A 23,189-nucleotide genomic window follows, 5' to 3' on the forward strand; every position below is an offset into this window, starting at 1 on the left:
AAAGATTAGTTGGAAAATTTCCCGATCACAAACACCAGCGGGTGCCCGTCATTCGCCAAAAAAAGAATTATTTCTTTGCTTAGATACCTTCAATAGCTGAGGTAAAACTGAAAAAAAGAAAAGGCAGGGGGCTGGAGCGGTGATGGAAATGCGTCATATTTGATCACCAGTCTACAGCTGAAGGAAATAATTATAAGCTGAAAAGTAAAGACTGTAGAAATTAAAAACAAATTAATAACTTCGTTTTGTTAAAAAGGAAACACTGCAAGCATCAGACAGCATAGCTTTTTAAGAAAATGAGTCTCACATTTCTATCTTTCAAAACGTTTTATTGTTGAAGCAACAACAATACGCCTACATCTCCATGTATGTATCATCATAGCAAATCTGTAAAAGATTAACATATGCACTGATTTTAATCAGTAACACAGTAGTCTCAATATGGACTTTTTATAACGGTATCTTTCTTTAGTTACAAAGCACGCTTGTCAAACCATAAATAACATTATAAAAATTATTTTCTATTTTTTTGTTACTTTCGATACATTTTCTTAACCTTTTTTACTTCAATAATTAAGAAAAGTCATTTAAATATCTTAGTTTTCCAATAATAAGATGGAAGTTATAATTAAGTGGTTTGCTTCTACCAGAGAGCATTTCGTTCAGTCACATAAATAGCTTTAGACACAAGTCAACACGTCAATGAGAACATCTTTCAGTGTGTACAGAATGACATAGTTCTTGTAAGTCTTCACCACATTGTCAGTTATGGTTAGGTTCTGAAAGAAAAAATGGTTAACCTCTCTTAGTGTATGATGGTACTTTGGAGTTCTTTGTATATTATATTTGAAAGTTATTACTGTATCAGTGGAGTTTTAAACTAGATATCCTGTACATGGGACAAAATTGGTTTTTAGTAGCTGCAGGACAAAAATAGCTTCAAGTGATTCATGTAAGACACTTGCGTAAAATAATAGAGGAAAGTTCCGCTAACCTCTCTTCCGGAAAGCTACCTTCTCTATAATTCAAAGATTGAACCAATAGGGCGATCAGAAAATAAGTAAATGGACATATTTTGCAGCTAGAACCCGCTCTTTTACTCCTTACACATTTGTTTCAAAGTCATTTCTTACGACCCATCAAGTTGCCAGTCCTTTTGAGAAACGGGTCCCTGATGAAATAGTTTTATTTTCAGCTTTCAACGACTTCGGAGTAGGTTACCTCTTAGAATGTTCGCATTTCTTTTCTTCTTTCGTTAGTTTTCGATACTACTGACTACGTGCTTCATTTATTGTTTAAAGCAATATTTGACATGCAATATCCTTTTCTTACCACACGTTTGTTATTAACCATTGCTTGTAAATATGTTTTCGTTAAATTATCCAGGCTCCCTTCCGAGACATGCTGTACAGTGGGTATTTGAGAGCCAGTTTTCTTTATCTGTTATTCAACAATTGATAATAATTAGATTTTCAGAATGCTGACCAAAAAATGCCAAGGCAATACTTACAATTGAGAGCTCTTAAACCGGAACAACGGTATTATGGGTCAGAGTTGTTTACAGAAAGAAAGAAAGGTGATGAATTATTTCTAATATCTCTAAAAGTTTAGGCGTTTCATGAAGATACTTTTGAGCTTCCCTTTTGCCTTCTGTGGTTATCTTTCTTATCCTATGCCATCCTCGTTCCTCTCTGATCTGCCCTTGCCTTTATCGATTTTGTTTCCCTAAAGAACTATTATTCTGCTTTACTTTTTCCATTCAAAAGCTGCACGTTTCGTAGAGTTCTGACGAGACGTCGTAACTTAATCCTTACAGAAATAAAATGGGGTCTTTGCAAGAGCAAGATTTTCCAGTGGAACACGAAACTTTACCTTACTTGCCAAAAATATCAATAAAACTTTAAAATAAGCTGTTTGCAAGGGGAATAGTTAGATTTAAAAGTTAATTTACCTCGCGTCTCACTCTCCAGACTGTAGTATTGAGGTGAAAACTGGTTTCTTTGAGCGCACTTGCCAACTCTTTGTGCTGAGATCCTTTAGCTTCTTCATAGGAGTATGCCAGATATAATGGATGGATGAAGTTGTAAAGTTGGATAAAGGCAATGGTAAGGTTTTCTTTTTTTTGCTGAAGAGAAGCAAATATACATGAACACAGCGAATTGTAAATACTTTTATTGTGATCAGTGACTTAACGAAGCACAAGTCCTGTTAATCATTTTATCATACTTTGTCAATGCTGTTAGGAGTTTGTTAATCATGGAGTTATCACGATTTTTTTTTCAAAATCATAAATTTGTTTTTTAGCTCTTGAATAAACTGATTACTTCGTGTGCGTAACATATATCAATGGATAATAAGCTCTCGATGTAACAAAGGGTGAGTGATCCTGACCAGCAAAGATAAGGAGACTGAATATGTCTTCTCTCCCATGTAGGCGTGTGTGTTGAATTCTTGGAGATAGGTTGTTAATTTAAAATTAAAATATTTAAACTATAGCTGAAAGTAAATTTGTTTTCAAAAGATGGTGAAGCTTAGAAGTTCCTAATCCTTACCAGATTTGAGGAACATACAGGTGTGTTAGCCACTCCAAGGGCCAAGGGCGTCTCCTTTAGATCCCAGTTAGAAGCTATAAATTGGCAAATCTTCAACATCTGCAGATAAAACACGATAGTTTAATTAGAGAAAAATTGCATAATATGTGTTTAAAAGACTGCTTGATAGCTAAAGGAATCAATAAAAAATATAAATTTATGTCCCACCTCCTTAATGGCGTTGGCTCTTGATGGCATGAGTGAACGTCGGATGACAATTTCCGCATCACTTGGTCGGTAACTCAACGGAGCTGTCCAAGCCACTGAGCTCATCGTAGTTACTATGAATATGGCAGCAAACAAGGACTTGCAGAATTCCATTTCTATAAAAGAATAAAGTTGCAAGAAAAATACGGGTAGTGTCCTATAGAAAGCAACTGATAAAATTAACACGCACTCGTAACATTTTACCTAAACTTTGGGGAATTGATTTGAGGAACTGAAGAAGCTAAATCTTAAATTGTTTGTCAGTGGTTCTAAGTAGCTTTTCGTTTAAACTTGTGTGAAGCAGAATTTGGTAAAGTCATCTCTTTTGTTAAGTGGCAATTGAACAAAACGTCTTTAGAACTGCTGTTTTAAAACCTATGATAAGTAAAGGTGAAGGCTATGCGTACATTCAACATAAATCAGCTTTTACTTCCAGTCTTGTTGCAGAACGGGCCGAGCAATGTAGACTTACCTTTCTCCTTCAAAGTGTCTGTGGCAGATAAACTTCTCTGATTCGAAATGTTTCGTTGTTTTCCTTTCCTTGTCCAGGATTAATTGAGGGTGAAGCGAGTTTTGACAGTCTTTTATACTAAACGAAGAGGAAGATGTTTTATTGCTTTACATCATCTTTTTGTCCGGCATATTCCGGATTACTCATTTTCCCTAAATTTTGCATCGTTTGACGCTTTGTAAATTACGTCATTTGAATTCATAAACCTGTATCTTTTGAACGTTGTTTACTGTTCCTTCCGTAGCAGGCAAGCGGTCCATCCTTGTTGTATGAAATTGATTTTGTAGTTTATGTCTGGTATACAGTAATTTTGACTTCGCGAAACCAACTCATCGGATTTATACTTAATACAGGCATTTATTCCGCAGTGGTAATGGCTATAATTCCATATGGATTGTTGGAACTTTTTTTTGTTGTGGGTTAAAGAGATGCTGCTTATCCGTTTTTACCATAATCCCGAAAACTACTCAGCTCTTAGAAAACTGGGTGTCCAGAAACACTTATATTTGATTTTTTAAAGTTTTGATTTTTTCTCTCGGGATAAGCGCATGGACCTCCGCCTCTTTAACGTTTATTGTTTCCTTTCTCAAGGTTCCTGGTAAGAAAGTAAGCAACTTTCCGCTCATAATGGCAATCACTTAAAAGAAGAGCGTGACAACAAATATTTTAACTATCCGGTATCAACACAGAGGATAGAAGGGAATAAGCTAATTTAAAGATACAATCATTTGATTTTAATGCATTATCATCAATAGATGATTAGGCTGGTGTTAATGTAGACGAATCTTTGAGATGGTTTTTTCATTGAAAGCGCGCGAGGCCGCACTGGTGGAATGATAATATGAATTATTAATAACGTGACTTCTGTGTTGACGTAACTTAATTGACATGTCGTTTATTGAACAAAACCAGTCTTTATCACAGGAAATGGGTCATTAGTTTATGGGGTTGGGCCCGACTAACTAAACTCAACTAATTATCCATAAATAAACCAGGTAAAGGAGTCGTAGTCTAAATTGAAAAAAGTAACAAGATGTCCCATTTGATGACTAGCTGTGACATGAACAGATAGTTTCATTGCCTAAGAGGGTATGTTTTAGGCTTTTAATTTACTCGGTCGTAAATTATAATGTTAAATCGCAAGACAAAGAAAAGAGAGTATACAAACTGTTTGAATGAGGCCTTAAACTACTGTAAAAAGTAAACTTTAAAATATGGCTGAGGCATGCGATATTCCTTCTTTATATAATTGAAAAAGTTGGTTATGATAGTATAAAGAGAAGCTTTTCCAGGTAAATTATAACGACCTAATGACGAACTTCCACGAAAAATAGATAAATATAGACGAAGAGCATCGGTATCATGAACTGGTCATGCACGGTTCATGTCTGTGTAACGTACCAGTCGCTGCTAAAGAAGACATAGGGGCTAATGGTAGCTGACAAGACATCCCTTTTCTTGTTTCTAAATGTTACTAGTTGCTTGTAGAATTACAAATCAATTCATTGAAAGCATATCCGAAGAAATTACTTTGTTATCGTTGTTTTCCGCAATCGATGGAGTAACAATCTTATTTCATCCTTACCGGTAAACGTACAGGTTTCCGGTTTTCGTAAAGGGACCATAAGTACTTCATTGGCGTTAAAGTTCTGTTATTACTTACACTTTCGCCAAGAGAAGAATATGATACCAAGCACTTTATATCACGTATCATAATACATCCAAGAAAAGTTTTGTAAAGTAAATGTTTGGTTCGAATTTAGCCGAATATCTCCAATCAAATTGACTTTATAAGCAAGATGAAGAGTAAGTGTTTTAGACTTAATTTCCACGCGTTCCCGTCATTCAGGTTTAGAATTATAAAAACGCGTTTACAGTCCTCACGCTTTCTTTAATAAGGACTTATGTTGGTCGTGTTCCCTAATGTTTCCGACTTGAAGATAGAACTTCACTTTTTCAAGGGCATCACACCACAGAAATAACTTAGGTAAATAAATCAATGAATAGATAATGTATGAATAAGTAAAGGAAATGAAAGATAAAAGGAAATAAATTTCGTGTCAACCAAAGGTGGAGAAAGATGAGATAGAGGAAAGTAAAATTTATCACAGGAAATGCTGGAGTGGTTGGTAGATATTGTCTACCAGTACCAGTCGTGATCTCAAGAATAGCGGCATGGAAATGAACAGTTTTTCAATTCCCAATTCAGCAACTTATTCAGTGAGAAGTGTAAATTTAAGCCTTTGAATTTTAACTGTCTGTTTTGGTGATCTAAAATCTATTTTGCAAATCACGGATGAAATTTCAGTCTGTGCTCTTGAAATAACGGTACTACAAGAGGACAGACTATATCTAGTAAATACAGTGTGAGAAAACTGAGAGCTCAGACCATCCAAGGTAAAGAATAAATGAACAGAGCCCATCGGCCATAATAATGTGACTATCGCTTTCGTAAAATCTCCATCAGTTCACTATGACGACACTTTTAAGTCAGCATGTGTCCCTCTAAGGGATAAAAAATGCACGTGCTGTTATGTAGTACTAAACGGCATCTAGGGTCAAACATCTACTCAAGCGTGAGTTTCTTAAGGCTGGTTTTACAATAGATAAATGGATCGATTTAGTTATCAAATGTGTTGGTGTAGAAAGTAGACCTTGCTTTCGATGTCCATTTTTAACGCTTTATTGTTAATTTAACAACAGAACGCTTGCAGTTACATTTTCGTATGCTTATCATAAATCTTTAAAAGGTCAACATATACACTGATTATCATCAGTAACACAGGGATGATAGTCTCAATATGGACTTTTTTGAAAGTGTTTCTCTCTATAATTACAAAGAGTTTTAGTCGATTCTTGAATAAGGAGCTTAGAAAGACTAGGACAGGACAAAAATGCTCCTGGCTACTGCTTAACTCTTAACCAAGATACTTTTCGAATCATTTCTCAGACTGAGCTCTGGCTTACTTTTAAGAATTACCATATAATTATGAAAAGTGATGATTGAATTGCAAGTTTAAACATTAATATAGGGCGGCAAGGTTGAATCTCAAAACTGTTGTCCTGGAAGATTCTAATACCGTTTTGATAAGCAGTGCTCTTGTGTAATCAAAAAGGATGTTATTCTACAGCCTTCTTAGAGTTTTTGTGTTCTACGAATAAGTTTAAATACTTAAACATTAAGAAATGTGAAGAGGTCCCTCAGTCTTTCATTAATTCAGATCAAGTCACAAGTAAATATTTGCTCTACCAGAGAGCAATTCGTTGGGTAATAAATAATCTTAGATAGAATTCAACACGTGAGTAAGAACATCTTTCAGTGTGTACAGGATAACATAATTTCTGTAAGTCTTCACCACATCGTCAGTTATCGTGGTCAAACCCTACAAAAAAAAAAAAAGTAAATAAATGTTGATTAACATTAACTTTGACACTTTTTACATTTTTGTTGCTATTCTGTACTTATACCAACATTGATGTATGGCAGCATTAACATAAGCTAGAGAAGTACTTTGAAAGTCAAATTATACCTACGAAAAAGGACACTTGGAAAATGATTCCGAAAATCTGCTTTTTCTTTACCGTATTTATATGTAAGAGCGAGATGTTGATTGTTTGAAATTGAAACATTACAAGATATCAGAAAAGGAAACAGAAGGGACTGGATGTTTTAGCTAGAAGCTGCGCTTCTGTTGGCGAGATGTTTCATAAGACTTTAGAATGATGACTTCAAGTTCGTCAGATGCCCGGTACTTTCGGGAAACGGGCCCTTTATAATATTCAGTGCCTCTAGTCAAGTTTTAATTACGCTGGAAAGGTCACCGCTTAGATTCTATTCTCCTCCGGAGATTTGAACTTTCTTTTACTTCTGTGTGAAATTGGTTGTTGCTACATGTGTCATTTATAGTTGAAGAAATATTTCACGTGGCTGTATTTTTTCTTACCACACGTTTGTTATTGACCATCGCCTGTAGGTATGTTCTAATATAATGATCCAGGCTCGCCTCTGAGATTTGCTGTACAGAGGGTATTGAAGAACCGGTTTTCATTATCTAAGATTTAACAGAAGGTAACTGTCAGTGGTGAATAAAGAACTAGGCAACACTTACAATTTACATTTGTTAGCACCGTAAGCTTTAGAGGCTGAACATTAGTATTGCGAGGTAGTGTTTTGCGAAGGAAAAAAAAAGCAGTGACAAATTCTTCCTGAATCTTGATAGATAGATAGCTTTATTAGGAAGTAAAATCATTGCAGCCCCCGGGCCGGCTGAAATACGACTTACTTTACAATGGGAATATTTAACTGAGATATTAAACTGTTCGATGCAGTTATTTGTGTACTCGTCGTTTGCAGTCCATGTTCAGCTGCGCAATCCTTAACCATTCTTCGCTTCTCTTGGTCCACTCACACCTTTTGTGGTCTGCCCCAGCAAGCTAGTGTTTGACTATTCGTTTCCATTCTAAACTACTTGAGCGATTTCTATTTCTTCAAAGTATTGTGACTTAGCTCATTTATTCTGCCATAAATGAAGTGGAATCTTCACGAGAATAAAATGAAAGTCTCCTCATCAGGGAATTGTTATATCTGAAGGAAGGTAACTTACCTCGCGTCTCACTCTCCATACTGTAGTATTCAGGTGAAAACTGGTGTCTCTTAGCGCACTCGCCAACACTCTGTGCTGAGATCCTTTAGCTTCCTCATAGGAGTATGCCAGGTATAGTGGACGGATGAAGTTTTAAAGTTTGATAAAAGCAATGGAAAGGTTGTCTTTCTTTTGCTGAAGAGAAGTAAAAGTACAGATAGGATGCAAATTGTTAAGATTTTCTAGTGCCTTTGACGTACAGAAACAGATGGGATACAAAGCCAGTGATCACTTTAATGAGAAATCGTGGAAATTGTGTCAGTATTGAAGACTTGGAAAACAGGCTCGAAATAGTTAATTGGAAAACTGACCAATCATCGTGTGTGAGAGAGACCGGTTAGTGATTACTGATTGATTTAACTTTGCGCCAGTGCCTCAGACCACTACGCGCTGTAAGTAACAACTCGCATATGTTTTTTCTCTCTTTTGTCCGTGTTTCCGTTTTGTTTTGGCGATTACATCACACGTAAATTAAAAAAAAAATTGCCAGGGTCGAAATGTCTATCCGTTTAAAATGTCAAAACATTAACTGAAGTAGATATGTTTTTGGAAAAAAAGAGACAACTTTAAGATTCCAATCCTTACCAAATTTGAGGAACACACAGGTGTGTCAGCCATTCCAAGAGCAAGGGGTGTCTCCTTTAGATCCCAGTTAGAAGCTGAATTGATAGACCTTCAACAACTGCAAATAAAATGCACTACCGTTAGTCTTTGCATGTAGCGTCTCATAAGGAGCTTAATAGCGAAATAGAATCAGTAAGAAAAAAACAACTTCTTCCACTACCTCCTTTGTGGCGTTGGATCTTGATGGCATAAGTGAAAGTCTGATGACAATTTCAGCATCACTTGGTCGGTAACTCAACGGAGCTGTCCAAGCCACAGCGCTCATTGTGGTTACTATGAATATGGCAGTGAACAAGGACTTGCAGAATTCCATTTCTAGTGAACCAAAACGTTATCAGAAAAAAAGTTTAATAATGACAGAGGTACTCCTATTTACTCCTATTTAGCTTCCAGGAATCAAATTACGAAAGTTAGGTAGCTAAATCGTTAATTACAGTTGTTGTCAGTGGTTATCGGACGCTTTGGTTAAGAATTATTGGAGGCAAAGTTTGGTAGAGTCATCTTTTATTTTGAAAGCAAATGAAGGAAGGAGTTTGAATCTTTACGTTCTGTTAACGCAAACTTAATCTTGCTTTTACGGTATATCTGGTCTAGTTACAGATGGGACCGAACAATGACAGTTCTCATTTAAGATAATCAATAAGACTTACTTATCTCTTTTTAAGTATCTCTGGGGATAACTTACTTTGATTCAAAATCTTGCGTTGTTTTCTCTGGCTGTATCCAGAACTACTGAAGGTAAAATACATATTGACTACCATTTATACAAAACGAAGAGGAAGCTGTTTTATTGGTTTGCATCATGTTTTGGTAAGCTATTTTGATCAGGCGTATTCTGGATGACTCATTTTCGCTAAACATTTCGTCGTTCGTTCACTTTGTAAATGACATCATTTTGAATTCATAAAACTGTATCTCTTGATCTTTGTCGACTGTTTCTTCCGTTGCAGTCTTATTTTGTCAAGTAGATCTTAGAGTTTGTATTTTATGTGTGGTATGTAGTAAGTTTGACTCCACGAACGCAGTGTACATGTAACCTCAAGGATTGATATTATTTTGCAGTAAAAATGGAAATGACTATAAAATTCTATATAGATTGTTGAAATATCGTATGCCTCAGGTTAAATAAGTGCTGCTTATCGGTTTACATGAACCCAGAAAGCGTAAAGTCCTTAGGAAACTACGCACTTGGAAAAACTTTGATTTAATGGGTCACAGTTCAGAGTTTTCTTTTGGGATAAAGGGAGCTCGTTTACCGCTTCCGCCTCTTCAAAAGTAATACTCCTGTTATCAAAGTTATTGCTGAAAAGGAAGGAACGCTTCGTTTATCACGACGATCTACGAAAAAAAAGAAACCTTGACAACAACATCTTATGTATCTCATATCATCATAGAGCTTGGAAGAGGAGAAGCATAATGATTAAATGATTTCATTGCAATGTATCCATATCGATAGGTGATTTTTTCGGTGTGTAGCTATACAAATATTTGTAATGTTTTTCATTCCCAGCGTGAGCGGGGCCGCACGGGTCGATTGATGTGACTTCGGAGTTGACTTAACTTTATTTTCGATCATGTTGAACAAAACAAGCCATTGTCATCGAAAACAGGTCATTAACTTATGAGGTTAGGCCCTTGATTGGTAATCTATCTATACTTTGTCAACATCTGTGCTTTGTCACTATTCTCAGTAATATCAAGCAAGGGTCAAGGAAGAGTGGTCTCAATTGCCGAAGAAATGATCAACATATCCCATTTGGTGACTTGACGCTTCCTGAGCAGATCATTTCATTGCATTAGACGATAGATTTTATCCTTTGAAACCTATCGTTCTTATTAATAATTTTCAAACTCGAGAAATAAAAAATTCAACGGACGGATGAGTTCTTCAGTCCTTCTTGATAAAATGAAAAAATACCTTGAGATAGTGAGGGAACCTTATATACTGGGTAAAACTATCAGGACGATCTTTCACGAAAACGGAAGATAAATAAATACGAAGTGCATCTGTACCAAGAAGTGTTCATGTATGGTACATGTTCGTGTAATATGCCAGTTTCTACGATAGAACACATAGAATCTGTGCTTAACAGCTATAACTTTCGCAAGTGTAAACTGGCTTTTGCGTGACAAGCTTGGCTTTTCGCGTGCTAGAAAATATCAAAAGGTCAATTGGTCGTTTGAACTTTATTTTCTAAATGTGGAGATAACAAGAACTGACAAGACACCCCTTCTTGATTTTAGTTGTTCCGTGTCACTTGTAGTAGACAAATCCAAACCCTTGAAAGCACATCCGGGATTGTTATCCTTTTTTGTCTTCAGTAGTAATCTTGTTTGTATAGGAGTGTTATAGTTCCGTTCTTATTAGACGATGACCGAAAGAAGTTTGTACCTTTTTTGTCTTCAGTAGTAATCTTGTTTGTATAGGAGTGTTATAGTTCCGTTCTTATTAGACGATGACCGAAAGAAGTTTGTAACAACAAGCACGTTAAACTGTAAACAATGCATCATAACTTTTCAAAGAAAATAGCCATAGAATAAATGGTCAGTTTCGAGGGTAGCTAAATATGTTCACCCACCACTGATGTAGACTTAATCTGTATATAGGTTTACGCTTTCTATCTAACAGGATCATCATTCCTTTGGCCTTATTCAAATCTTGCTGCAAATCTAGGGAAACCTTGTCGGTTGGTCATGTTTCCTATGTTTTCGAGTCGGAGATAGTTTTACACTTTATCTAAGACATCACACCGCTCAAATCCCTAGACTCTTGTCCTCCAAATATATAGAAAAGAAGGAAATAAATCCCGTATCAACTGTTTTTTATTGCTAACTAACCTATTTGAGAAGAGTGACTTTTATTACAGGAGGTGGACCATTGTGTTTTGTGTGTGGGCGTTGACTATTTAACGATAATCGACTTTAATATAATTGTTAGTGGAGCGGTTTATTAATTAAGTACCAGTCCTCCTCGTGATCTTGAGGATAGGAGCATGGAAATGACTAGTATTTCCTAATAAAATATACATTGTGTGATAGCTAAATGTGAGAAGAGGGTAGAGGTTAGCATGAGATTATAAAGTGCAAGGGATTAAGTTTCACAATTTCTTGTTTGACGTACACCAGTCATGTATTAAACTTTTGAGAAGAAAAGAGAGATCACTTTGGATTTCAATTTTTTAATGCTTCATTGTTAATTTAACAACACCTCGCATACAGTTACATTGTATGTTCTGATAATAAATCTTTAAAAGATCAACATATACACTGATTAGCATCAGTAACATGGTAGATAACAGTGTCAACATGGACTTTATAAAAGTGTTTATTTCTCTAATTACAGAGCATGCTGTCAATCCAGGAACGAGGAACTCCTAAAGTTTGCTAGCGAAAAGATGCCCTCTCTAGCTTGAGTGTTGGCTAAGGTACTTCTTGAATCAACCCTTAAACTAAGCTTTGCTGTACTTTTTAAGAATTCACAGTCATAAAACTAATTGATAGTTAAATTAAGACTTGTAAAAATTGAGTTTAGGTAGCAAGCTCGACCCCCTAAATTATTCTCCTCTAAGAATTTAACATTGTTTTTATGGGCAGTGCTCTTGTTGGATAGTTATCTATGTTTTGAGTTTTTTTCTAGAATTTTTGTTCATTTTCTCCACAGAATAACTTTAATTTAAATAAGTAAACATCGTGAAAAGTGTAATACTTTTTCAGTATTCTAATAATACGGTAAGAGCAGTTAGTCTAAATAAGTCTATTTGCTCTGCCAGAGAGCAACGTGTTCAGTAATAAATAGGTTTAGATGCAAGTCAACACTTCAGTGAGAACATCCTTCAGTGTGTAGAGAATGACATAGTTTCTGTAAGTCTTCACCACATCATCAGTTATGGTTACACTCTACAAAAGTAAAAAAAAAAAAAAAAGAAACATTATTGATTAAAGTTTCATGTCTGCATATTCATTTTATTTTTTTAAGGTGGTTGCTTTGATAGTGTTGAAAATCACAGTAAAGATCCTGTACTTATGCTAAATTTGATGTTTGGCAACTTTTGAATTTAGTAAGATATGTAAGAAAGTTAAATGAGGCATGTAAGACTCGTATGAAAAATTAACACTTGAAGCCAAACACTACATTTTCTGGAGGTTTCAACGAAGACTGAAAAGGATACCTCTTAGATTCTATACCGCTTTGGGGTTCGTATTTCTTTTTTAGTTTGCGTTTTTGCTTCATGTATCCTTTACAGTTGAAGGAATGATTATCATTTGAATCCTTTTTTTCTTACCACACGTTTGTTATTGACCATCGCCTGTAAATACGCTTTAGTATAATAATCCAGGCTTGTCTCTGAGATGTGTTGAACAGGGGGTATTGCGGCACCAGTTTTCGTTATCTGAGATTTAACAAAGGGTAAATATTAGTGGCGGAAAAAAAATAGGCAACACTGACAATTTACGTTACTTAGCACTGGGCTTCAAAGCCAGAACAACAATATTTTGAGTCTGCCCAGGTAGCTAGTCTTTGACTATTCGCTTACTTTCTAAAGCCTGTGCGATTTTTATTTCGTCGAGGTATCGCGACTTAGCTACTTTATTCCACCATTAGTGAAAAAAATGTAAGTCTCCCCATAAGGGAATTGTTATATTAGAAGGAAGGTAACTTACCTCGCGTCTCACTCTCCACACTGTAGTATTTAGGTGAAAACTGGTGTCTTTGAGTGCACTCGCCAACACTTTGTGCTGAGATCCTTTAGCTTCCTCATATGAGTAAGCCAGGTATAGTGGGTGGATGAAGTTGTAAAGTTGCATAAAAGCAATCGAAAAGTTGTCTTTCTTTTGCTGAGGAGAACCAAAAACACAGAAATTATGCAAATTTTTATCATTTTATAGTGCCAGTGACTTACAGAGGAGAAAGTTTTGTCAATCATTTACCATACTTTGGTGTTGTACTTTAGTGCCAGTGCTTCAGACCCCTACGCGTCTGGAGAAATCACTCGCACTTGTTTCTCTCTTTTACCCTGTATTTGGCTATTGCCTCCGAGTTAGATTGATAAATAACCATGCTTGAAATGTTTATCAGTTTAAAATGTCCTTCCGCTGACTGAAAAAAGACTTTCCCTCAAAAAAAAGTCGAGAGGTGAATTTCTTCATACTCACAAGATCTGAGGAACATACAGTCGTGTCAGCCACTCCAAGAATGAGGGACGTCTCCTTTAGATCCCAGTTAGAAGCTATGAATTGATGGACCTTCAACATCTGCGGATAAAATAACGATATTTTACTTTAAAAAATTCTGAAAGTAGCGTTTTACAAGCAGCTTTACTTCAGAAGTAGAAGCAAGAGAATAAATATGCGAATACCGTACCTCTTTTGTGGCGTTGGATCTTGATGGCATAAGCGAAAGTCTGATGACAATTTCAGCATCACTTGGTCGGTAACTCAACGGAGCTGTCCAAGCCACTGAGCTCATCGTAGTTACTATGAATATGGCAGCGAACAAGGACTTGCAGAATTCCATTTCTATAAAAGAATAAAGTTGCAAGAAAAATACGGGTAGTTTCCTATAGAAAGCAATTGATAAAATTAACACGGCACTCGTAACATTTTACCTAAACTTTGGGGAATTGATTTGAGGAACTGAAGAAGCTAACTCTTAAATTGTTTGTCAGTGGTTCTCCGTAGCTTTTCGTTTAAACTTCTGTGAAGCAGAATTTTGGTAAAGTCATATCTTTTGTTAAGTGGCAATTAAACAAAACGTCTTTAGAACTGCTGTTTTAAAACCTATGATAAGTAAAGGTGAAGACTATGCATGCATTCAACATAAATCAGCTTTTACTTCCAGTCTTGTAGTAGAACGGACCGAGCAATGTAGACTTACCTTTCTCCTTCTAAGTGTCTGTGGCAGATAAACTTCTCTGATTCGAAATGTTTCGTTGTTTTCCTTTCCTTGTCCAGGATTAATTGAGGGTGAAGCGAGTTTTGACCGTCTTTTATACTAAATGAAGAGGAAGATGTTTTATTTCTTTACATCATCTTTTTGTCCGGCATATTCTGGATTACTCATTTTCCCTAAATTTTGTATCGTTTGAAGCTTTGTAAATTACGTCATTTGAATTCATAAACCTGTATCTTTTGAACGTTGTTTACTGTTCCTTCCGTAACAGTCGAACGATCCATCCTTGTTGTATCAAATTGATTTTGTAGTTTATGTCTGGTATGCAGTAATTCTGGTTCCGCGAAACCATTTCATCGCATTTATACTTAATACAGGCATTTATTCCGCAGTAGTAATGGCTCTAATTCCGGTCCGTATGGATTGTTGGACCTTTTTTTTGTTGTGGGTTGAAGAGATGCTGCTTATCCGTTTTTACCACAATCTCGAAAACTGCTCAGCTCTTAGAAAACAGGGTGTCCAGAAACACTCTGATTTGATTTTTTAAAATTTTGATATTTTCTCTCGGGATAAGCGCATGGACCTCCGCCTCTTTAACGTTTATTGTTTCCTTTATCAAAGTTCCTGGTAAGAAAGTAAGCAACTTTCCGCTCATAATGGCAATCACTTAAAAGAAGAGCGTGACAACAAATATTTTAACTAGCCGGTATCAACACAGAGGATAGAAGGGAATAAGCCAATTTAAAGATACAATCATTTGATTTTAATGCATTATAATCAATAGATGATTAGGCTGGTGTTAATCTAGACGAATCTTTGAGATGGTTTTTTCATTGAAAGCGCGCGAGGCCGCACTGGTGGAATGATAATATGAATTATTAATAACGTGACTTCTGTGTTGACGTAACTTAATTGACATGTCGTTTATTGAACAAAACCAGTCTTTATCACAGGAAATGGGTCATTAGTTTATGGGCTTGGGCCCGACTAACTAAACTCAACTAATTATCCATAAATAAACTAGGTAAAGGAGTCGTAGTCTAAATTGAAGAAAGTAACAAGATGTCCCATTTGATGACTAGCTGTGACATGAACAGATAGTTTCATTGGGTAAGAGGATATTTTTTAGGCTTTTAATTTACTCGGTCGTAAATTATAATGTTAAATCGCAAGACAAAGAAAAGAGAGTATACAAACTGTTTGAATGAGGCCTTAAACTACTGTAAAAAGTAAACTTTAAAATATGGCTGAGGCATGAGATCTTCCTTCTTTATATAATTGAAAAAGTTGGTTATGATAGTATAAAGAGAAGCGTTTTTACAGGTAAATTATAACGACCTAATGACGAACTTCCACGAAGAATAGATAAATACAGACGAAGAGCATCGGTATCATGAAGTGGTGATGCACGGTTCATGTCCGTGTAACGTACCAGTCGCTGCTAAAGAAGACAAAGGGGCTAATGGTAGCTGACAAGACATCCCTTTTCTTGTTTCTAAATGTTTCTCGTTACTTGTAGAATTATAAATCAATTCATTGAAAGCATATCCTAATAAATTGTTTTCTCATCGTTGTTTTCCGCAATCGATGGAGTAACAATCCTTTTTCATCCTTACCGGTAGACGTACAGGTTTCCGGTTTTCGTAAAGCGGCCATAAGTACTTCATGAGTGGTAAAGTTCCGTTATTACTTAGACTTTTGCCAAGAGAAGAATATGATACCAAACACTTTATATCACGTATCATAACACATCCAAGAAAAGTTTTGTAAAGTAAATGTGCGGTTCGAATTTAGCCGAATATCTCCGATCAAATTGACTTTATAAGCAAGATGAAGAGTAAGTGTTTTAGACTTAATTTCCACGCGTTCCCGTCATTCAGGTTTAGAATTATAAAAACGCGTTTACAGTCCTCACGCTTTCTTTAATAAGGACGTAAGTTGGTCGTGTTCCCTAATGTTTCCGACTTAAAGATAGAACTTCACTTTTTCAAGGGCATCACACCACAGAAATAACTTAGGTAAATAAATCAATGAATAGATAATGTATGAATAAGTAAAGGAAATGAAAGATAAAAGGAAAAAAATTTCGTGTCAACCAAAGGTGGAGAAAGATGAGATAGAGGAAAGTAAAATTTATCACAGGAAATGCTGGAGTGGTTGGTAGATATTGTCTACCAGTACCAGTCGTGATCTCAAGAATAGCGGCATGGAAATGAACAGTTTTTCAATTCCCAATTCAGCAACTTATTCCGTGAGAAGTGTAAATTTAAGCCTTTGAATTTTAACTGTCTTTTTTGGTGATCTAAAATCTATTTTGCAAATCACGGATGAAATTTCAGTCTGTGCTATTGAAATAACGGTACTACAAGAGGACAGACTATATCTAGTAAATACAGTGTGAGAAAACTGAGGGCTCAGACCATCCAAGGTAAAGAATAAATGAACAGAGCGCATCGGCCATAATAATGTGACTATCGCTTTAGTAAAATCTCCATCAGTTCACTATGACGACACTTTTAGGTCAGCATGTGTCCCCCTAAGGGATAAAAAATGCACGTGCTGTTATGTAGTACTAAGCGGCATCTAGGGTCAAACATCTACTCAAGCATGAGTTTCTTAAGGCTGGTTTTAAAATAGATAAATGGATCGATTTAGTTATCAAATGTGTTGGTGTAGAAAGTAGACCTTGCTTTCGATTTCTATTTTTAACGCTTTATTGTTAATTTAACAACAGAACGCTTGCAGTTACATTTTCGTATGCTTATCATAAAGCTTTAAAAGATCAACATATACACTGATTATCATCAGTAACACGGGGATGATAGTCTCAATATGGACTTTTTTGAAAGTGTTTCTCTCTATAATTACAAAGAGTTTTAGTCGATTCTTGAATAAGGAGCTTAGAAAGACTAGGACAGGACAAAAATGCTCCTGGCTACTGCTTAACTCTTAACCAAGATACTTTTCGAATCATTTCTCAGACTGAGCTCTGGTTTACTTTTAAGAATTACCATATAATTATGAAAAGTGATAGTTGAATTGAACGTTTAAAACATTAATATAGGGCGGCAAGGTTGAATCTCAAAACTGTTGTCCTGGAAGATTCTAATACCGTTTTGATGAGCAGTGCTCTTGTGTAATCAAAAAGGATGTTATTCTACAGCCTTCTTAGAGTTTTTGTGTTCTACGAATAACTTTAGATACTTAAACATTAAGAAATGTGAAGAGGTCCCTCAGTCTTTCATTAATTCAGATCAAGTCACAAGTAAATATTTGCTCTACCAGAGGGCAATTCGTTGGGTAATAAATAATCTTAGATACAATTCAACACTTGAGTAAGAACATCTTTCAGTGTGTACATGATAACATAATTTCTGTAAGTCTTCACCACATCGTCAATTATCGTGGTCAAACCCTACAAAAACAAAAAAAAAAAGTAAATAAATGTTGATTAACATTAACTTTGACACTTTTTACATTTTTGTTGATATTCTGTACCTATACCAACATTGATGCATGGCAGCATTAAGATAAGCTAGAGAAGTACTATGAAAGTCAAATTATACCTACGAAAAATGACACTTGGAAAATGATTCCGAAAATCTTCTTTTTCTTTACCGTATTTATATGTAAGAGCGAGATGTTGATTGTTTGAAATTGAAACATTACAAGATATCAGAAAAGGAAACAGAAGGGACTGGATGTTTTAGCTAGAAGCTGCGCTTCTGTTGGCGAGATGTTTCATAAGACTTTAGAATGATGACTTCAAGTTCGTCAGATGCCCGGTACTTTCGGGAAACGGGCCCTTTATAATATTCCGTGCCTCTAGTCAAGTTTTAATTACGCTGGAATGGTCACCGCTTAGATTCTCTTCTCCTTCGAAGATTTGAACTTTCTTTTACTTCTTTGTGAAATTGGTTGTTGCTACATGTGTCATTTATAGTTGAAGAAATATTTCACGTGGCTGTATTTTTTCTTACCACACGTTTGTTATTGACCATCGCCTGTAGGTATGTTCTAATATAATGATCCAGGCTCGCCTCTGAGATTTGCTGTACAGAGGGTATTGAAGAACCGGTTTTCATTATCTAAGATTTAACAGAAGGTAACTGTCAGTGGTGAATAAAGAACTAGGCAACACTTACAATTTACATTAGTTAGCACCGTAAGCTTCAGAGGCTGAACATTAGTATTGTGAGGTAGTGTTTTGTGAAGGAAAAAAAAAGCAGTGACAAATTCTTCCTGCATCTTGATAGATAGATAGCTTTATTAGGAAGTAAAATCATTGCAGCCCCCGGGCCGGCTGAAATACGACTTACTTTACAATGGGAATATTTAACTGAGATATTAAACTGTTCGATGCAGTTATTTGTATACTCGTCGTTTGCAGTCCATGTTCAGCTGCGCAATCCTTAACCATTCTTCGCTTCTCTTGGCCCACTCACACCTTTTGTGGTCTGCCCCAGCAAGCTAGTGTTTGACTATTCGTTTCCATTTTAAACTACTTGAGTCGTTTCTATTTCTTCAAAGTATTGTGACTTAGCTCATTTATTCTGCCATAAATGAAGTGGAATCTTCACGAGAATAAAATGAAAGTCTCCTCATCAGGGAATTGTTATATCTGAAGGAAGGTAACTTACCTCGCGTCTCACTTTCCACACTGTCGTATTCAGGTGAAAACTGGTGTCTCTGAGCGCACTTGCCAACACTCTGTGCTGAGATCCTTTAGCTTCCTCATAGGAGTATGCCAGGTATAGTGTACGGATGAAGTTGTAAAGTTGGATAAAAGCAATGGAGAGGTTGTCTTTCTTTTGGTGAAGAGAAGCAAAAGTATAGATAGGATGCAAATTGTTAAGATTTTCAAGTGCCTGTGAGGTACAGAAACAGATGGGATACAAAGCCAGTGATCACTTTAATGAGAAATCGTGGAAATTGTGTCAGTATTGAAGACTTGGAAAACAGGCTCGAAATAGTTAATTGGAAAACTGACCAATCATCGTGTGTGAGAGAGACCGGTTAGTGATTAGTGATTGATTTAAGTTTGCGCCAGTGCCTCAGACCACTACGCGCTGTATGTAACAACTCGCATATGTTTTTTCTCTCTTTTGTCCGTGTTTCCGTTTTGTTTTGGCGATTACATCACACGTAAATTTAAGAAAAAAATTGCCAGGGTCGAAATGTCTATCCGTTTAAAATGTCAAAACATTAACTGAAGTAGATATGTTTTTGGAAAAAAAGAGACAACTTTAAGATTCCAATCCTTACCAAACTTGAGGAACACACAGGTGCGTCACCCATTCCAAGAGCAAGGGGTGTCTCCTTTAGATCTCAGTTAGAGGCTGAATTGATAGACCTTCAACATCTATAAATAAAATGCACTACCGTTAGTCTTTGCATGAAGCGTCTCATAAGGAGCTTAATAGCGAAATAGAATCAGTAAGAAAAAAACAATTTCTTCCACTACCTTCTTTGTGGCGTTGGATCTTGATGGCATAAGTGAAAGTCTGATGACAATTTCAGCATCACTTGGTTGGTAACTCAACGGAGCTGTCCAAGCCACTGCGCTCATTGTGGTTACTATGAATATGGCAGTGAACAAGGACTTGCAGAATTCCATTTCTAGTGAACCAAAACGTCATCAGAAAAAAAAGTTTAATAATGACAGAGGTACTCCTATTTACTCCTATTTAGCTTCGAGGAATCAAATTACGAAAGTTAGGTAGCTACATCGTTAATTACAGTTGTTGTCAGTGGTTATCGGACGCTTTGGTTAAGAATTATTGGAGGCAAAGTTTGGTAGAGTCATCTTTTATTTTGAAAGGCAAATGAAGGAAGGAGTTTGAATCTTTACGTTCTGTTAACGGAAACTTAATCTTGCTTTTACGGTATATCTGGTCTAGTTACAGATGGGACCGAACAATGACAGTTCTCATTTAAGATAATCAATAAGACTTACCTATCTCTTTTTAAGTATCTCTGGGGATAAATTACTTGGATTCAAAATCTTGCGTTGTTTTCTCTGGCTGTATCCAGAACTACTGAAGGTAAAATGCATATTGACTACCATTTATACAAAACGAAGAGGAAGCTGTTTTATTGGCTTGCATCATGTTTTGGTAAGCTATTTTGATCAGGCGTATTCTGGATGACTCATTTTCGCTAAACATTTCGTCGTTCGTTCGCTTTGTAAATGACATCATTTTGAATTCATAAAACTGTATCTCTTGATCTTTGTGGACTGTTTCTTCCGTTGCAGTCTTATTTTGTCAAGTAGATCTTAGAGTTTGTATTTTATGTGTGGTATGTAGTAAGTTTGACTCCACGAACGCAGTGCACATGTAACCTCAAGGATTTATATTATTTTGCAGTAAAAATGGAAATGACTATAAAATTCTATATAGATTGTTGAAATATCGTATGCCTCAGGTTAAATAAGTGCTGCTTATCGGTTTACATGAACCCAGAAAGTGTAAAGTCCTTAGGAAACTACGCACCTGGAAAAACTTTGATTTAATGGGTCACAGTTCAGAGTTTTCTTTTGGGATAAAGGGAGCTCGTTTACCGCTTCCGCCTCTTCAACAGTAATACTCCTGTTATCAAAGTTATTGCTGAAAAGGAAGGAACGCTTCGTTTATCACGACGATCTACGAAAAAAAAGAAACCTTGACAACAACATCTTATGTATCTCATATCATCATAGAGCGTGGAAGAGGAGAAGCATAATGATTAAATGATTTAATTGCAATGTATCCATATCGATAGGTGATGTTTTCGGTGTGTAGCTATACAAATATTTGTAATGTTTTTCATTCCCAGCGTGAACGGGGCCGCACGGGTCGATTGATGTGACTTCGGAGTTGACGTAACTTTATTTTCGATCATGTTGAACAAAACAAGCCATTGTCATCGAAAACAGGTCATTAACTTATGAGGTTAGGCCCTTGATTGGCAATCTATCTATACTTTGTCAACATCTGTGCTTTGTCACTATTCTCAGTAATATCAAGCAAGGGTCAAGGAAGAGTGGTCTCAATTGCCGAAGCAATGATCAACATATCCCATTTGGTGACTTGACGCTTCATGAGCAGATCAGTTCATTGCATTAGAGGATAGATTTTATCCTTTGAAACCTATCGTTCTTATTAATAATTTTCAAACTCGAGAAATAAAAAATTCAACGGACGGATGAGTTCTTCAGTCCTTCTTGATAAAATGAAAAAATACCTTGAGATAGTGAGGGAACCTTATATACGGGGTAAAACTATCAGGACGATCTTTCACGAAAACGGAAGATAAATAAATACGAAGTGCATCTGTACCAAGAAGTGTTCATGTATGGTACATGTTCGTGTCATATGCCAGTTGCTACCATAGAACACATAGAATCTGTGCTTAACAGTTATAACTTTCGCAAGTGTAAACTGGCTTTTGCGTGACAAGCTTGGCTTTTCGCGTGCTAGAAAATATCAAAAGGTCAATTGGTCGTTTGAACTTTATTTTCTAAATGTGGAGATAACAAGAACTGACAAGACACCCCTTCTTGATTTTAGTTGTTCCGTGTCACTTGTAGTAGACAAATCCTAACCCTCGAAAGCATATCCGGGATTGTTATCCTTTTTTATCTTCAGTAGTAATCGTGTTTGTATAGGAGTGTTATAGTTCCGTTCTTATTAGACGATGACCGAAAGAAGTTTGTAACAACAAGCACGTTAAACTGTAAACAATCCATCATAACTTTTCAAAAAAAATAGCCATAGAATAAATGGTCAGTTTCGAGGGTAGCTAAATATGTTCACCCACCACTGATGTAGACTTAATCTGTATATAGGTTTACGCTTTCTATCTAACAGGATCATCATTCCTTTGGCCTTATTCAAATCTTGCTGCAAATCTAGGGAAACCTTGTTGGTTGGTCATGTTTCCTATGTTTTCGAGTCGGAGATAGTTTTACACTTTATCTAAGACATCACACCGCAAAAATCCCTAGACTATTGTCCTCCAAATATATAGAAAAGAAGGAACTAAATCCCGTATCAACTGTTTTTTATTGCTAACTAACCTATTTGAGAAGAGTGACTTTTATTGCAGGAGGTGGACCATTGTGTTTTGTGTGTGGGCGTTGACTATTTAACGATAATCGACTTTAATATCATTGTTAGTGGAGCGGTTTATTAATTTATGTACCAGTCCTCCTCGTGATCTTGAGGATAGGAGCATGGAAATGACTATTATTTCTTAATAAAATATACATTGTGTGATAACTAAATGTTAGAAGAGGGTAGAGGTTAGCATGAGATTATAAAGTGCAAGGGATTAAGTTTCACAATTTCTTGTTTGACGTACACCAGTAATGTATTAAACTTTTGAGAAGAAAAGAGACATCACTTTGGATTTCAATTTTTTAATGCTTCATTGTTAATTTAACAACACCTCGCATACAGTTACATTTTATGTTCTGATAATAAATCTTTAAAAGATCAACATATACACTGATTAGCATCAGTAACATGGTAGATAATAGTGTCAACATGGACTTTATAAAAGTGTTTATTTCTCTAATTACAGAGCATGCTGTCAATCCAGGAACAAGGAACTCCTAAAGTTTGCTAGCGAAAAGATGCCCTCTCTAGCCTGAGTGTTGGCTAAGGTACTTCTTGAATCAACCCTTAGACTAAGCTTTGCTGTACTTTTTAAGGATTCACAGTCATAAAACTAACTGATGG

At 36.0% G+C, this 23,189-nt stretch overlaps 2 protein-coding genes and 2 pseudogenes across 2 annotated transcripts; all 4 read right to left on the minus strand.

Moving 5' to 3' along the window:
* Window positions 1-680: 680 nt before the first annotated feature.
* LOC148741855 (uncharacterized) lies at window positions 681-2,912 on the minus strand. The gene is made up of 5 exons (XM_088735431.1): window positions 2,760-2,912; window positions 2,553-2,651; window positions 1,952-2,125; window positions 1,333-1,440; window positions 681-779 (listed from the first exon to the last, which is right to left on the minus strand). Exons 1-5 carry the CDS (start codon window positions 2,910-2,912, stop codon window positions 681-683), a joined length of 633 nt encoding a protein of 210 aa, XP_088591557.1.
* A 3,666-nt stretch (window positions 2,913-6,578) lies between these two features.
* On the minus strand, window positions 6,579-8,889 carry LOC148741856 (uncharacterized; annotated as a pseudogene).
* Window positions 8,890-12,097: 3,208 nt separating this feature from the next.
* LOC148741857 (uncharacterized) lies at window positions 12,098-14,091 on the minus strand. The gene is made up of 5 exons (XM_088759539.1): window positions 13,939-14,091; window positions 13,731-13,829; window positions 13,239-13,412; window positions 12,860-12,967; window positions 12,098-12,473 (listed from the first exon to the last, which is right to left on the minus strand). Exons 1-5 carry the CDS (start codon window positions 14,089-14,091, stop codon window positions 12,375-12,377), a joined length of 633 nt encoding a protein of 210 aa, XP_088615665.1. The 3' UTR covers window positions 12,098-12,374.
* A 3,688-nt stretch (window positions 14,092-17,779) lies between these two features.
* On the minus strand, window positions 17,780-20,083 carry LOC148741858 (uncharacterized; annotated as a pseudogene).
* Between the last annotated feature and the right edge of the window lie 3,106 nt (window positions 20,084-23,189).

This window comes from Stylophora pistillata, chromosome 1 (genome assembly GCF_964205215.1).
Source record: "Stylophora pistillata chromosome 1, jaStyPist1.2, whole genome shotgun sequence".
NCBI lineage: Eukaryota > Metazoa > Cnidaria > Anthozoa > Scleractinia > Pocilloporidae > Stylophora > Stylophora pistillata.

Excerpts from the sequence above, each read along its gene's own strand:
- LOC148741855 (XM_088735431.1), bottom strand. The coding sequence starts at position 2,912 with ATGGAATTCTGCAAGTCCTTGTTTGCTGCCATATTCATAGTAACTACG. Across the intron at positions 1,441-1,951 it reads TCTGGAGAGTGAGACGCGAG|ATAAAGAAAACTGGCTCTCA; the intron begins GTAAATTAACTT and ends GTTGAATAACAG. Across the intron at positions 780-1,332 it reads TGGTTAATAACAAACGTGTG|AACCTAACCATAACTGACAA; the intron begins GTAAGAAAAGGA and ends TTTTTCTTTCAG.
- LOC148741857 (XM_088759539.1), bottom strand. The coding sequence starts at position 14,091 with ATGGAATTCTGCAAGTCCTTGTTCGCTGCCATATTCATAGTAACTACG. Across the intron at positions 13,413-13,730 it reads CTGTATGTTCCTCAGATCTT|CAAAAGAAAGACAACTTTTC; the intron begins GTGAGTATGAAG and ends GGTTCTCCTCAG. Across the intron at positions 12,968-13,238 it reads TGTGGAGAGTGAGACGCGAG|ATAACGAAAACTGGTGCCGC; the intron begins GTAAGTTACCTT and ends GTTAAATCTCAG.